At 40.7% G+C, this 15,705-nt stretch overlaps 1 protein-coding gene and 1 long non-coding RNA gene across 3 annotated transcripts in view; one reads left to right on the top strand and one right to left on the bottom strand.

Moving 5' to 3' along the window:
• Positions 1 to 15,705, bottom strand: part of LOC138740661 (uncharacterized) — a 174,583-nt gene that overhangs the window by 109,059 nt on the left and 49,819 nt on the right. Inside the window, exon 4 of the long non-coding RNA XR_011343101.1 lies at positions 7,295 to 7,498. This is a non-coding gene — a long non-coding RNA (uncharacterized lncRNA). The remainder of the gene's footprint in view (positions 1 to 7,294; positions 7,499 to 15,705) is intronic.
• LOC138740660 (transmembrane protein 182-like) overlaps positions 1 to 15,705 on the top strand; it is a 101,156-nt gene that overhangs the window by 62,268 nt on the left and 23,183 nt on the right. Inside the window, exon 6 of one of the 2 annotated variants that reach the window (XM_069893634.1) lies at positions 9,343 to 9,434. The exons of the other annotated variant lie outside the window; for it this stretch is intronic. Coding sequence (XP_069749735.1) covers positions 9,343 to 9,354 — 12 coding nt within the window. The 3' untranslated portion in view covers positions 9,355 to 9,434. Of the gene's footprint in view, positions 1 to 9,342; positions 9,435 to 15,705 lie in introns of those variants that run through there. 2 annotated transcript variants of the gene reach the window in all.

Genomic DNA, 15,705 nt, shown 5'->3' on the forward strand with positions numbered 1-15,705 from the left:
TTCACATTATCGGCTATATGATGTCACTGCCCCCACCCCCCTCTAACATCTACTTTCATTGGCCATACATTATGCCCTCCACATAGATGCGAGAACTTCATTGGCCTGTCGAGCGATCAATCAAATCATAGATGGGTCCCATAACCTTCTGGACTCCTAGGTATCAGCCTACTCAGCCTAATGGGTAATCCACCACTGGTAATCAATAAGATTGTACCTAGATCCTGTGCTCTTTCCATTTCTCTACCTGACCAACATACTGCATCTCTAAAGGCCTTTATATCCAATGAACTCATCGTTGAATATAGCCAATGACTGAGGATTCATAGTTTAACAGACAATTATAACCTATTCCATTGTTTCATGTTTATGTCCCACTGAAATGAAGATTGGTGTGCTTATTAGAGGACAGCCTGTCTTATCCCAAGGACAGGACTTCTCTGCTGGAATATCAGGGGCAAGTCTTTTGACCCAATCTGTTTCTTTATCATTGAACTCCCATTCATCATTAGGTCAAACACAACAATGTCTGCCATCCAATTCTAATGACAAGTCCTCGGCAAAGTGAGTAATACATGCAACATAGCCCAGGCAACATTCAGGGATGGTAGGATGCTGTTCAAAGAAGAGTTTAAATTTCAGGAGATATGGTTCTTAACAGTGTAGAAGAACAGAAGGATCTTGGGGTCCATGTCCATAGATGCCTCAGTGTGCCACACAAGTTGGGAGGGTGCTTATGAAGGCGCATGGTATGTTGGACTTAGTCGGGGGAAATGAATTCAAGAGCTGTAAGATCATCTTGTAGTTCCATAAAACTTTCATTCAGCTCTAGTCACCTCATTGCATGAAGGATGTAGATGCTTTGGGGGGAATGCAGAGGAGATTTACCAGGATGTTTCCAGGATTGGAGAACATGCCTCATGAAGCAAGGTTGACTTTTCTCTTTGGAGCAATAAATAATCATCCCTAATAGATGCATTATGTGCATGGATACATAACTCCAAAGGAAATGGGCCAATGACAATTTTTCTCAAGCAAAATATTTCAGAAACAATTGGGTCTGGAGCAGTGATTCTCCAGCTTCCCTTCCCTTCCCCATACCCCTTTAAATAATCCTTTACCAATGGCATAGGGATTACTTAAAGTGGTATGTGAGTGGAAAGAAAAGGGTTGAGAACCATCGAGTTAATGTTTCAGATCAAATCCCTTTCATCAGGACTGGGATGGAGGCAAAATAAATTTCTTAAACAGCAGGGAGGATGCATCAGGTGAATATGATTGACAGAGTAAAACCAGGGATTAGCTGTAAACAAGGTTATCTAGTCAACACATGAATGGGAACAGTTAAAGAGAGAGAACATTGATGGAAAAATTAGGGAGTTGCAAATTTCAGAGCAGTAGGACATGAGTACGAGCATAAGAATTCTTTGTCATGCACACAAGTACAATGTACAAATGTAATGAATTCCAATTGGCTGCAGCCACACAGGTGCATAAGATACACCAATACACTATGCATTAAATGATCACAATATTCCATGACAGAAAAATAGAAAACAATTATAATAGAATAGATAGATAAATGTTCATGGTGGTAATTAGCACAGTGATGCACATCAATAACTCAAAAAGTTGAGGTTGAGTAAACTGACAGGCTTTTATTCACTGAATAACAAAGGCACATCCATACTGCTCGCCTGTCCGGCACTGAGGAGGGGGCTGTGGTACAGTCACCTTTATACAGGAGCCTGTGAGAGGGGCCACAGGTAAAATCGGCCAATGGGTGTGCTCGACCAGACAAAAACTTACAAACAGTGGTTTACCACATGCAGAAAAGGTGATGTTTCAATAAGAGAGTACACAACTAAAGGGTCTTTCCCAAGACTGAAGTGGCTCACACAAGACAACATAGATTTAAGGTACTTGGGAGTAAATACTGGGAAGGTGTAAGAGGTACATTTTTCAAAGCAGAGGGTGCATGGAATGCACTGCCACCAACAGTGGTGGAGTCAGGTAGAATAAGATATTTTAAGGGACTATTAGATAAGTACATGGAACTGAGAAAAATTGAGGTTTAAGAAGTAGGGAAATCCTAGGCAGTTAGTGTAGGTAATTAGGTCATCACAACACTGTGCGGGCGAAGGGCCTGTACTTTGCTGCTGTGGATCTTTATGTTCAATCTCTTTTAGCAGGTCCCAGACTAGTTTATGATTAGGGTTAGAGTAAGATCAAGATAGTGGCTGGATTTTAAAAAACTGTTCCTGAACCTGGAAGTGTTGGATTTCAGTTTTCCGTACTTTCTGCCAGAATGTCTGTAGCACCTTCTCTGGTGGCTTGTATTAAATATCTATGACCTTCTGTATGAAAAACTTGCCCTTTAAATTATCATGAAATATTTCCTTTCTCACCTTAATTCTATGTCCTGTAGTTACAGTCTCCCCGTATCTATGCTCCTTCTACCAGTCCCCCAGTACCTCCACTGTCACTATAGAATCTCCATCAAAGCCCCAGAAATTTTGACCCTCACTCCCTTTAAGTTTAGATTTCATTAGGCCCTGGAATTTGTCCTCCTAATGGTGGCAGGGCAATACAATAAATAGCAGGGATCTTTGAAATGCCACAGAGGTAGGCTTGGATGTAAATTCATAGTCGCCTGAAGATGGCGACACAGATGGTTACAGTCGTGAAGAAGGCTCTTCGCTTGCTTGCCTTCATAGGGAAGAGTGGGTTTATTCTCAGTGGAATTACATGTTGGAACACAAATTACCACATACTCTCCTCCTGCTCTCCTCTTTAATACTGAACTTACTGAATGACACACCCCAGACACCTCCCTCCTCCAACCGAGGAGAAGAGCTCAGAGTGTAAAATTGTGCACCAAGAGGCTTAAAGACAATTCCTTCCCTGCAGCCATCCGGCTCCTGAACGAACTCCACAACAGCGTGCTCTTGCCACCCTTGCTTGGGACGAATTGTTTTTATTTTCCATTATAACTCTATACACCATAAATTGTGCTCTCCTACTTTACAGGAATTGGAGTGACCAGTTAGGCTGCTCACAGAAAAACCCTTCTCACTGTACTTGGTTTAGTTTAAGTTTATTTACAACATTATGCTTCGTACAGGGAGAGCCAAGTAGAGAGCCAGGGAGATGGTGTTTGCAATGGAGGTGTTTTGTCAGCAGACAAATTGAAGGGGGTCAAGGCAGGCTGGATGGCTAGAGCTGATGGGGAGCCATGATCAGTCTCTCAAAGCACTTCATGATGCCAGATGTCAGAGTCGCCATCAATTAGTCCCATTATGGTGCTTTTTTTCAGTGCTTGGACAATGGAATAATGTGACAAATAAACTTAAATCCAGTATTGGAGCACTGTAAGTTCTAATTACACACGAGCAACAATGGAAGCGGTAACAAGGTATGGAAGCAAAAGATGTACAGCTGTTGTGTGAGGCAAAACAAGTTCGACAGGTCCAAAGAGCAGTGAGTCTGAACACAGGCTGATATAACAGTGATCTTTGTTCGCGTGCATAGAGAAGTCGCAACAAAGATAATAAACACATACACACAGATTGCACAATATAATTGCATCCATTGCTACAGCTACCTGATACTTGCAGCCACCTGTGGAGAAATGGCCATATAGTAAAGGAAAGAAATACAATGCCCGCCACCCTTTGATACAGTGGAGACAATGTCTCTTTACTAAACTAAACTTAGAGTAACGGCGATCTCTCCATGTACCAACGTGCAGCTCCCGATCCTTTATCAGCACACACCTTACCAGTGATTTTCCAGTATTGCCTACAATTCACAACCTGGAGTGGAGCTGGGCTTTGTCCCAGGGGAAGAAAAAAAAGAGGCAGATAGTTCACATGTGGTGGGCTTTTTTTAGTGCAATCAGATAGAGAGTCTGGCCCAAGTATGGATTAGGTGATTAAAGGGGCCAATGATCAGGTGTGTGCTAATCTGTGGACAGAGCACGACTTTGGTTGGCAGGTGAAATGACTTTCGACTAAGTACCTGCCAGTGGGGTCATGCGACACACGTGAGCCTCCGTATTACAACTGCATTATAGCGTTATAGTCTCATGGGCAGCAGGCTTAATTGTGCCAAGGTGGAAGATGTGAAGGTTATCCTCCTGTACTCACTTTATCAGTATATATTAATTGGTGATCATGAAGTTCCAATAGATTGCCCTCCCAAATGGAAACCCCCATATTACTGGCACAGCTGGAAATTTCCTGTCAGAAGATGCTCTCACCCTCTTTCTCTCTCTTTCCCTTTCTTCTCTAATAATAGGCTTTGTGCTATAAGGCTTGAAAATCACACATCATTGTGTTCAATCAACCAGCTTTCATTAGTCTCTGTCACCAACTGAAAACAATCACCTTTTCTACTGTCCTGTGATTACAGCCCTATTAACAAAGGCTGCCAGTCTTTCACTGCTTGATTGCACCATTTCCTTGAGCTTCTCATGACAGGTTAATGTGCTGCGAGGATGCTAAAAAGCCACAGTTAAACATGTCATCATGGTTACCCTGTGGCAGATGAAACTGCCATTGGAAGTGCATTGCAGTAAAGATTCTCCGATGAACCCTGTCAATCACCGACAATTTACACAGTGCTGCAAACCTTGCATCATATTTCTTCATACCTAGACTGTTATTTGCCTTTGTAGATAATTGGCAGTCACTTTGTACAAGAAAAAGAGAAGGGAAGAAATGAAATTCCTGATACTAAATTCTCATAGCCTCTCCCTTATCTCTGTGTGACAGAATCCCTGATTTCTTTAGCAGCTTGAAAACCTTTGTTAAAATGTCAGTGTGTCATACTCATCTGTGTAATGAAGTGACTGAGGCCCTCTGCCACAAACTAAACAGATTCAATGGAATTAAAGCTCATTTTACTATAACGTATCTCAATAAGACGTTTTTCATTTAGTCAATAATCACCAGTCTGGACAATAACATTATGAGTCATTTAGATTTTTCTACTTTAACATTTAAATGACATTAAGAATATTCAGGCCCTCCAGCATGGTCTATTATTCAATCAGATCATGGCTGATCTGAACCTCAGACCCATTTACTCACCTTTTCTCTTGATTCACCTATCTAACCAAACTGCATGGTCTTGAAACCTTCAATTGACCTCCAATGTTCACAGACTTTTTTGTGTGTGGGGGGTGGGTGGTGGGGTGGGGGGGGGTGAGTGGTGGGAGAGAGTTCTTCATTTTCACTCAAGAGTTTCTTGATGTCATCACTCTAACATTGTGTGTCTGGGAGACATCCACATAAGGCACTGCCTCAAAAAGGCAGCCAATATCATAAAGGACCCTCATCACCCTGGTCACAACCTCTTCTGACTGCTACCTTCAGGCCTAAAGATCAACACCTCTAAGTCCAAGAACAATTTCTTTCCAACAGCCAGTCTTTTTTAGACTGTTGAACCTCCCCGTGGTGCACCAATCAGGGATTGCCATGACACCACTAAAGGGTTGTCTGCACTATTGCTAAGTCACTTTTTTCTTTGCACTACGAATATTTATTATCTATCTTTCGTATTTATTATCTCTTTTCAATTTAATTTAATACGGAGAATTTTTGTACGAAGACCCTGTTCAGCAGAGCAGGTAAGAATGTCAGTATATGTGTACATTGTACAATCTTTTTGACAAAAATTATTATTTCTATCGTTGCTCTGGATTGATTTATTTCTGAATCATGTTAGCATTTTAAACACCGTGGTTGGAGCAATTTTCATTTTGCAACCGGCCCACATTTTGAGCATGCTTCTCAAACCAATTCTGGATGTCTATTCTCAACACATCAAACAACATTCCGTCTGTTTGCAAGCCAGTGAACTCGAGCCAATTCAAACACGATAGCTGGGAGTTGCCTTTCTGCTTTCCTGTGCAGCAGCTCCCTCAGTAGTTGATAATAAATAACTCAGAATGTTGCTCAGATCCACTTCAGTGTCAATCCAGGTTTACAATCCTTTGTATTGATTTTTAAAGCATAATCTCCACTCATTAAACTGGCCAATACCGGAAGTCAATTTACAGCTTCCCCAAACTGGAGTCATTCAATGAAAGATTAAAACCTAACCTGAAAACTTCGACTGAAGGAAACCTAAATATATTGAATATTTATTTTTAAAACTCCTGAAGGAGACAATCCTTAAATGTCAACATTGCTGGAAATTCAGTGTTTCCCTATTGCAACCCATATGTGGATACAGATGTGGTATTTTTATTCCTTCCTGGCAATGATCCTATTTTAGTATGTACCACATCACAGTTTTGGTACGGTTCCTTTAGATAAATGGATTGGAGGTCAATCCACAGGACCATAAGAGTGGCAGAGAGGATCATGGGAGTCTCCCTTCCCCACCATTTATGTGATCTGCCGGGAACATTGCCCGAAGAGGGCACGCAAAATTATTGAGGACCCTTCCACCCTGCGCACAAGCATCTTTCAGCTACTCCCATCAGGGAAACAATCAAGTCAAGTCAAGTTTATTGTAATCTGATTGTACAAGTACAACCTGACGAAACAGTGTTCTTCTGGTCCTCTGTGCAAAACACGCAGACACAGAACCAGACATAACACGCATTCAGACAAACTATACATATGCAGGATAAATGTTCCATCGCTATTGTTTGTCTTTACGTGGGTTGGGAACTTCTTGTGTGTCTGCGTGTTTTGCACTGAGGACCGAAGAATATGGTTTAATCAGATTATACTTGTACAATCAGATGATATTAAACTTGACTTGACTTTAGTGATATCAAACATTGGTTAGTCAGAATCATGATTAATCATTACTGTGGCCAGGCACAGATCTAATGCTCTCTACAAATTTGCCAATGACACCACAGTTGTTGACAGAATCACAAACGTCAATGAAGAACGTACAGGAGGGAGATAGATCAGCTCGTTGAGTCGTGTCACACCAACAACCTTGCACTCAACATTAGCAAAACCAAGGAGATGATTGTGGACTTCAGGAGGTAGTCAGGAGAACACGAATCAGTACTCAAGGTCTCAGTAGTGGAAATGGTCAAGAACTTAAAATTCCTGGGTGTCATCATCTCCAAGGACCTGTTGATGCAATCATGAAGAAGGCTTGCCAGCGGCTATAATGTGTGAGGAGATTTAGTATTTAACTGAAAACTCTCAAAAACATTTATAGGTGTACCATGGAGAGCATTCTGGCTGGTTCCATCACTGTCTGGTTTGGAACAGCCAATGCTCATGACAAGAAAAAAAACTCCAGAGGTTTGTTAACTCACCCTGTAACATCATGGGCACGTCTTCAATCCAACGAGGACATCTTCATGAGACGGTGTCTTAAGAAAGCAACCTTTATCCTCAAGGACCACCACCACCCAGGCCGTGCACTCTTCACTCTTCTACCATCAGGCAAAAGGTACAGGAGCCTGAAGGCGAGCACTCAGCGGTACAAGGACAGCTTCTTCCCCGTTGCCATCAGATTCCTGAATGATCAATGAACCAAAGACACAGCCTTACCTTGACTTTTTGTGCACATTTTTAATTTATTTTTGTAAGTGGTTTATATTAATGTTTGCCCTGTGATGCAGCCTCAAAACAACAAAATTTGTGTCTTGTTCATGACAATAAATTCTGATTCTGAGATTACCAGTCATCAGGATCGAACCAGGTTCTCTGGAGCAGAGAGGCAGCAGCTCCTCTTTCTGCATCTCTCTCTCTCACCTGTAACATGCACAAATGTTAATTTCTTTCACCCTATCAAACTTTCACCCTATAACTTTAAAGAGGTTGATTGAGTTGTTTCCACAAGCTTCTCCTTTCAGGAGAGAGATTTCATCCCACTTGTTCAGTCTTTCCAGCTGCTTTTAAGCACTAGGCACACGTTGGCAATTGCGATCAAATTGAAATAGAATCTAATTTCGCTGTTGAAGTTAATGAGCCTATGGTTCCAAAGGGAGCTGTTGGTGTTCACCATTCATGGTGAAGTGTTCTGCTTTCACGCAAACCCTTCACATTCTTTGTAGCTAAGGGCAGGAGGAGAGGAACCTTAGTGGTAGACCAGGCCCACCATTCATCTCAGTATTTCCAACCAAACTTTGGAATAAAATTCATAGGATCATAGAACATCACAGCCCAGAAACAGGCCCCTTTGGCCCTTCTAGTCTGTGCCAAACCATTGTGTTTGCCTAGTCCGATTGACCTCCATACATCTCCCATCCATGTACCTATCCAAATTCTTCTTCCTTTTTCAATCTTTTTTTTGAGTTTTATAGAACAAGCACACATTGTATAGAGAACACGAGGTTACCATACATGGAGAATATAAGTACATTCCCAAAAATAAAGCAATAAGGATGTACTCCTTCCCCATAAAATGTTATCAGAATGACAAAAAAAACCAAAGAAAAAATTCTAATTCCCTACTCCCCCCCAAAAAAAACCTGTGATGTTTTGACATAAAATTAAAGGTAGTTTAGTTCTGCTAAATCTATAAAACATTACTAACTGAAGGAAAAACCATGTACATAAATAAATGCATTCAATGATCAAGACACACAGATTTAATAAGATTTAAAGGACTCCAAATTTTATGAAAATTAGTGTTAGTACACAACGCGGAACACCTGATCTTCTCTAAATTAAGATAGGATATGACAATAATTCCTGAGTTCTAGTGGGTGGAACAGGATCTCTCCATCTAAGACAGATAGCTCTACATACCATAAGAGTTATAAATAGTTTGACTTGATGATCAAATGAAGAAAATAGCTTGTTAATATCATCTGACACTCCAAACAGAGCTTTTAAAAGATTTGGTCAAATTTTTCTTTAATGTCAAAATTGAGCCCAATTCACCACTTCAGGCGGTAGCTCGTTCCACACCCCCTACCACTCTATGTGTGAAGAAGTTCCCTCTAAACTTTTCCCATTTCACCCTTAACCCATGTCCTCTGGTTTGTATCTCATCTACACTCAATAGAAAAACCCATCTACATTTACACTATCTATCCTCCTCATAATTTTAAATACCTCGATCAAATCTTCCCTCATTCTTCTATGCTCCATGGATTAAAGTCCTAACCTCATCAAGTCTTTGTGTGTGGACTGAAACAGAAATGAGAGAATCCAGTTTCTCTCACATTCCAGAGACAAACAGAGTTTGAAGGTTAATTGTTTCAATGGGTGTATTTGGGTGGTGTGGGGTTGTGGGCTGAAAGGGCTCGTTATCATGGTGTATCTGTAAAATTAATATTAAAACATCACAAATGCTTAATTACAATGAATATTACCTTACATTTAGTATTATGTTACATTATATTTCATACAGTACCAAAACTAGTATCTACCATCAACACAGAGCGAAAGACTTGGAAAACTGAAGTAATGGTAATATCAAAGAAACCTGATATTCCAAATTGTAGGATCGTATTGAGTAATGAAATCCTGAAACAAGTTCACAACTTCTTCAAGTAGATTTGATCATGGGTAACCTCTGATGGCAAATGTGAAAAAGACATAAAAGCAAGAGTAGCAACGGCATTTATAGAAATGAGAAACCTCCTAACGAACAAGAAAATAGCAGTTGATAGCTGCCTTAGCTGCTCCATTCTTCTTATATTGATGTCTGGCTGTGAGTCATGGACCATCACAAATGCAAAGGAAGAAAGAATCAATGCAGCAGAAATGTGGTTTCTCAGAAGAATGCGACGCAGATCATACACGGATGGGATAACAAACAAAAGTTCTACAAAGAAAGAAAGCAAAACGTACGTTACTTAAAAGTATTGGAAAACAGCAATCAAAATTCTTTGGGCACATCATACGAAGAGATACATTAGCACATTTAGTTACAACTGAAAAGCTGGAAGAAAAAAGAAGTCGAGGCAGACAGAGAATGAAAACAATGGATAGATTAACCGTGTAAAACAGGGGAGGCAACAGCTACAATTCGGAAGGTACGGTGTTGGATGGAGAGACATTATCGCCCAGGCCGAACAGCAAGGCACCTGAACGAATGATATTTAATAATATTTTATTATATTATTAGTATTCTCCGTATCATCTTACAAGGTACATAAATTCATTGAGGGGTATGGATGTAGTGAATACTTACATTTTTTTTCCAGGATTAATGGTTCTGAAAATGGAGGGTATAGGTATAAGATGAGAGGGGAGAAAGGAGGGTCCCTGTTTGGCTGCAGCACCTAAGAATTTTGAGCATATAAATGTAACAATAAACTCATTCTCATTTATTTCTATGGAGATACATAGGGGTGTGAATTTAAAGTGCGAGGTAGGAGAGGATCAGAGGGGGGTGGGGGGAATGTATGTTTTTTTCCATAGAGGGTAGTTTATAGCAGTAAAGCTAAAGAAAATACAGTAAAAACCATGGGATCCGGCATCTATGGGGATTAGTAGATGCTGGATAAGTGAATTTTCCAGTTGCTTGAGTCTACAGAGTAGGTCCCTTGCAGTCGGAATCAGGGGAATATATAATGGGGAATAAGGAAATGGCAGACCAATTAAATTCTTACTTTAGTTCTGTTTTTACAAGAGAGGATACAAATAACCTCCCAAGGATGTTGGGAAACATAGAGACTAATGCAAGGGAGGAACTGAAAGAAATCAGTATCTCTAAGGACATGGTCTTGGGGAAATTGATGGGATTGAAGGCAGATAAACCCCAAGGGCCTGATAATCTAATCCTAGGGTACTTAAGGAAGTGGCCATTCAGATAGCAGATGCTTTAAGAATTATTTTCCAGAACTTGATAGGTTCAGGATCAGTACCCATGGATTGGAGGGTAGCTAATGTTACCCCACTATTTAAAAAGGGGGGTAGAGAAAAAGCGGGGAATTATAGGCTGGTGAGCCTTACATTAGTAGTGGGCAAAATGATGGAATCCATTATTAAGTATGTAATAGCAGAGCATATGACTAGCAGAGAAGGGATCGGACGGAGTCAACATGGATTTACAAAAGGTAAATCGTGCTTGACAAATCTATTGGAATTCTTTGAGATGGTGACAGGTAAAATAGATGGAGGAGAGCCAGTGGATGTGGTGTACCTGAACTTCCAAAAGGCCTTCGATAAGGTCCCGCATAAACGACTGGCTTCCAAAATCAAGGCTTATGGGATTGGGGGCAAAGTATTGATGTGGATTGAGAACTGGCTGGCAGGTAGAAGACAGAGAATTGGGATAAATGGCTCATTTTTTGAGTGGCAGGCAGTGACCAGTGGGGTGCCACAGGGATCTGTACTGGGACCCCAGCTGTTCACAATTTACATTAATGATCTGGATGAGGGGATTGGATGTAATATCTCCAAATTTGCAGATGACACTAAGCTAGGAGGGGTTGTGTGCACGGAAGAGGGGGTCAGGAAGCTCCAGTGTGATTTGGATAAATTGAGGGACTGGGCAGATACGTGGCAAATGCACTACAATGTGGATAAATGTGAGATTATCCACTTTGGTAATACAAACCGGAGGACAGATTACGATTTGAATGGCAATAGATTAAGAGAGGGGGAAGTGCAGAGAGACCTAGGGATACTTGTACACCAGTCTCTGAAGGCGAGCATGCAGGTACAGCAGGCGGTTAAAAAGGCAAATGGTATGTTGGCCTTCATATCAAGAGGGTTTGAGTATAGGAACAAGGATACCTTACTGCAGCTGTACAGGGCCTTGGTGAGACCCCACCTGGAGTATTGTGTGCAGTTTTGGTCACCTTATCTAAGGAAGGATGTTCTTGCAATGGAGGGAGTGCAGAGGCGATTCACCAGGCTGATACCTGGAATGGCAGGAATGACTTATGAGGAAAGATTGCGCAAATTGGGATTGTACTTGCTGGAGTTTAGAAGATTGAGAGGGGATCTCATAGAGACATAAAATTCCGGCAGGACTGGACAGAGTGGATGCAGATGGGATGTTTCCAATGATGGGAAAATCCAGAACCCGGGGCCATGGTTTGAGGATAATAGGCAAACCATTTAGGACCGAGATGAGGAGGAATTTCTTTACCCAGAGCTACCCCCTCTGTAGCTGTTCACCTCACCTGAGCTGCAGGTATCCAAGTCACATCCCCTCCACCCCTGGTTCCAAACTCTCGGAATTATTAGGAATCTGTCAGGGACCAAGGCCCTTCGGGAGCCCTACTCACCAAGGAGCCCAGTCCTGATACCTGGTTTCCATTTGTGGCCTGATGTGAGGCCTTCAGCTATCAAATCCCTCACTGGCAAGGTTCAGAAGAATATCACATTAAAGTGGGCAAATAGGAGGGTAGCTGGTCACAGAACCTGCATAGACCAACCAGTGAAGGGGCCACAATAGATCCAGGGAAACAAGCCTGACCAAGTGATCGGATCTTCAGATGGAGAGCATTGTGGGGATAGTGCTCACAACTTTGCCACTATTCAGCTGGCTATGGGAGGGTTAAGACCTCATGGGAAAGCATTAATTTGCAGGAGCTGGGGCGAACAGGTTTGGAAAGATTATTAGGAAAGTACACATTTGGGAGTCATTTAAAGATCAACTGATCAGATTTCAGGCCAGACTTATTTCTGTGAGAAAGAAAGGCATTCTACACTGAGTATGATAGGTGCCTGGGATCTGTGGCCAGGGAAGTGGTGGAAACACATACAATAGGAATATTTAACAGGCAGACTAACAGACAGTGAAGGTAGTTACATATTATAAAGGGACCTGAAAGGCACTTTGTGCACACAGAAAGTGGTGGGGTATGTGAAATTAAGGGCAGCAATTAGCGCAATGCCTTTACAGCACCAGCGATCGTGTCTGCTGGGTTTTCCATGAGGGCTCCAGTTTCCTCCCGCCATTCAAAATGTAATTGGGTGTAAATTGGGCAGGCACAGACTCATTGGTTGTAATGACCTGTTACAATGCTGTATGTCTAATTTTAACAAAATTAAAAATTTCAAAAATGAGCTTCCAGAAGAAGAGGTGGAGGCAAGTACAATTGCAATGTTTAAGAGACATTTAGATGGGTACATGAATTGGAAACTTTTAGAAGGAAATGGGACAAACTCAAGTTGATGGGACGAGCTTAGGTAAGGATTTTGGTTGGCACAGACAAGTTGGGCCAAAGGATCTGCTTCACTGCTATAAAACTCCGTGATTCTACGATATTAACTCTTTAAAAAGGAGAAATGGAGTGAGGAAGAGAGTGCAAGAGAACAACGACAGAGTGAGAGAGCAATTGAGTAACTGAGAAAAAGAAAATGCATCTTTTGCTGATCATTTGAAGGTTTAACAGGATTGCAGTTTGCCGAGATTGTTATTTGACAGGATCAGCAACAATACAACTATATACTTCTCTCATTCTTGCACTTAGGTATAGATTGACTTACCTGGATAGCACACAAAACAGAATTTTTCAGCATATCACAGGACATGACAATAAACAGCGCAAGCATAAACGGATTGGAGTAAGCACCTTTCAAGCCATTCTAAACATGTACAATTGGGACTGTCTTTAATTATTCAATTTTTGACAGTAGTGGACTTTGATCAAAAGTTTAGTGGTTTGCTCTTTTCTCATTTAGGACGGATAAGGTAGCTAATGACAGAAATATTGGCTAGAAGTTTTCAAATGGCATTGAAGAGAAACTGGAAGCAGCAACCCACAAAGCCTCCATGGACTCTGAGACAGACAGCCAGCCAAAGTTATGTGCGTTCATATCAGACTGAGGGAATCTGGCAGATGACAAACCAGGAGGTTAAAACTTGTAAATTTTAAGTCTTCTAACACATCTTGCAGCAGTTATGTAAAGATGGGGACATTCACATCAATTCAAAGCGGTAGATGTATATAAGAAAAGCCTGCTAAAATTGAACTTCTGTTACGTTAAAGTTCATAGTATTTAAAAAAAAAATTCTCAAAGGAATCAGTCTCCACATGTTCAAATTTGGTGATCACATCCAAAAGGTTTGCTCAGCTATAATAAATCTGTCATTAAAATATTGTCCCACAATCACCCAGACTTAAAATTTTCATTGCTTTTTTTTTATTGTCAGAATAATGGTTCAGAAGTTGCAATTCCCTTGAATGCACTAACGCCCTGTTAATTATATCTGTGAAGATGGTAACAGCATTCCCTCTGGAGGAACATGGAATCACTGACAAGTTCCGTTGGATTTTTTACTTCAACTGTGCAAGTTGATGGAAGTTTCACAGTCTGATAATGTGAAATGTTGCCACTATTGTCATCCTGCGATTACATCTTCTAGGCTATAATATCAGATAATTAAGAGGGCAATTATTCTGCAAATAGAGTACAGTTCTGTTTAATTAGTTCCATTGCTTTAAAGTTATACCAAGATCAATTAAATGTTCTGTTCTGCTTGTGAGGAGAATTTGCAGAATGTTTGAGGGCTATTTACACTCTATGCTCATCTTAGTATTAAGATAGAAAGATAATAAATATTCACAGTTATCATAGGGCAAGAAAAAAGCATGATGTTACAATAACTAAGACTATTGGGGGGGAAGAAATTTTAAAAAATAACTGAGCCTATCCTTTTGCAATGTCAATTTATGATTTATGTGGTATGGGAAGGTTCAAGAGTCTATTAGCTGTTGGGAATGAACTCTTCATGAGCTTAGAGGAACTGGTCTTCAGGCTTCTATACCTTTTTCTCAAAGGTAGAATGAGAAAAGGTTGGGACCATGATGACGGGGGTCCTTTCTGACACTGACTAACTTAAAAAAAAAGTCAAATATTAGTATCAAATCCATTATACATAATGGTATAAAACCCCAACTCCCTCCACCTAAACTAAACTCCAAGAATGACAATGAAAATAAGAAAAAGCATAGAAAAAGAAAGATAAGAAAGAGTAACCAGAAATCTGGTTGTCAAAGGACACCCATCACCATAAGATCCTAGTGATTTATAACTTTTAATATTTCCAAGGAGATTAACAAAGTTCGAAGTTTAGGGAAAACATCTATAAATTGAATCCTTCCATTTGTAAATATGGGCGCCAACTTTTCAAAAATACATCATATTTATTTCTCAGCTTGTAAGTATTTTTCTCAAGAGGAACTCAGCTATGATTCTCTGCATTCCTTCGCTCCATACCCAGGTGGGAGCCTGATATCCATGTTATTGTTATACATTTTCTTGTAAGGCAATCGTTACAAATTCTTTTTGATATATGGATAATTTCAGCTTTGGTCTTATCCCTTCAATATTACCTAACAAAAATAACATTGACTAACTTCTTGAAGTATTACCTCACAAAGATATCTGCAATGGGCAAGAGGTCAGAGCCTGTGATGAACGACTATGTTTTCTACCTCCTGTGTTCTTGAGCACTCGAATTACCAAACCAGGCTGTGATGCAACCAGTCAGTATACTTCCTGCAGTGCACTTGTAGAAGAGTGATCGAGTATTTAATGACAAGCGAGGAGTGTTGGGCTACTGTTGGGATTGGCACCGAAACATTCTCTGGTTGGGGAAGAAGCTGAATCGTGTGGCAAGGATAATCCAAGACACTTCCATCTCTGGAAATCTTGGCAAAGAAATGATTTGAAACACAAGGGTCGTATTCCCAAAGAACCCATTCTTGACTTGCTCAACACCATGAAAGTGTTGCTCTGTGCTGGATCTCTGCACAAAGGATTTATTATTTGTTTCCTTCTCCAAATTTAAATCTGATTTTATAGA

Source organism: Narcine bancroftii, chromosome 8 (assembly GCF_036971445.1).
Source record: "Narcine bancroftii isolate sNarBan1 chromosome 8, sNarBan1.hap1, whole genome shotgun sequence".
Lineage (NCBI taxonomy): Eukaryota > Metazoa > Chordata > Chondrichthyes > Torpediniformes > Narcinidae > Narcine > Narcine bancroftii.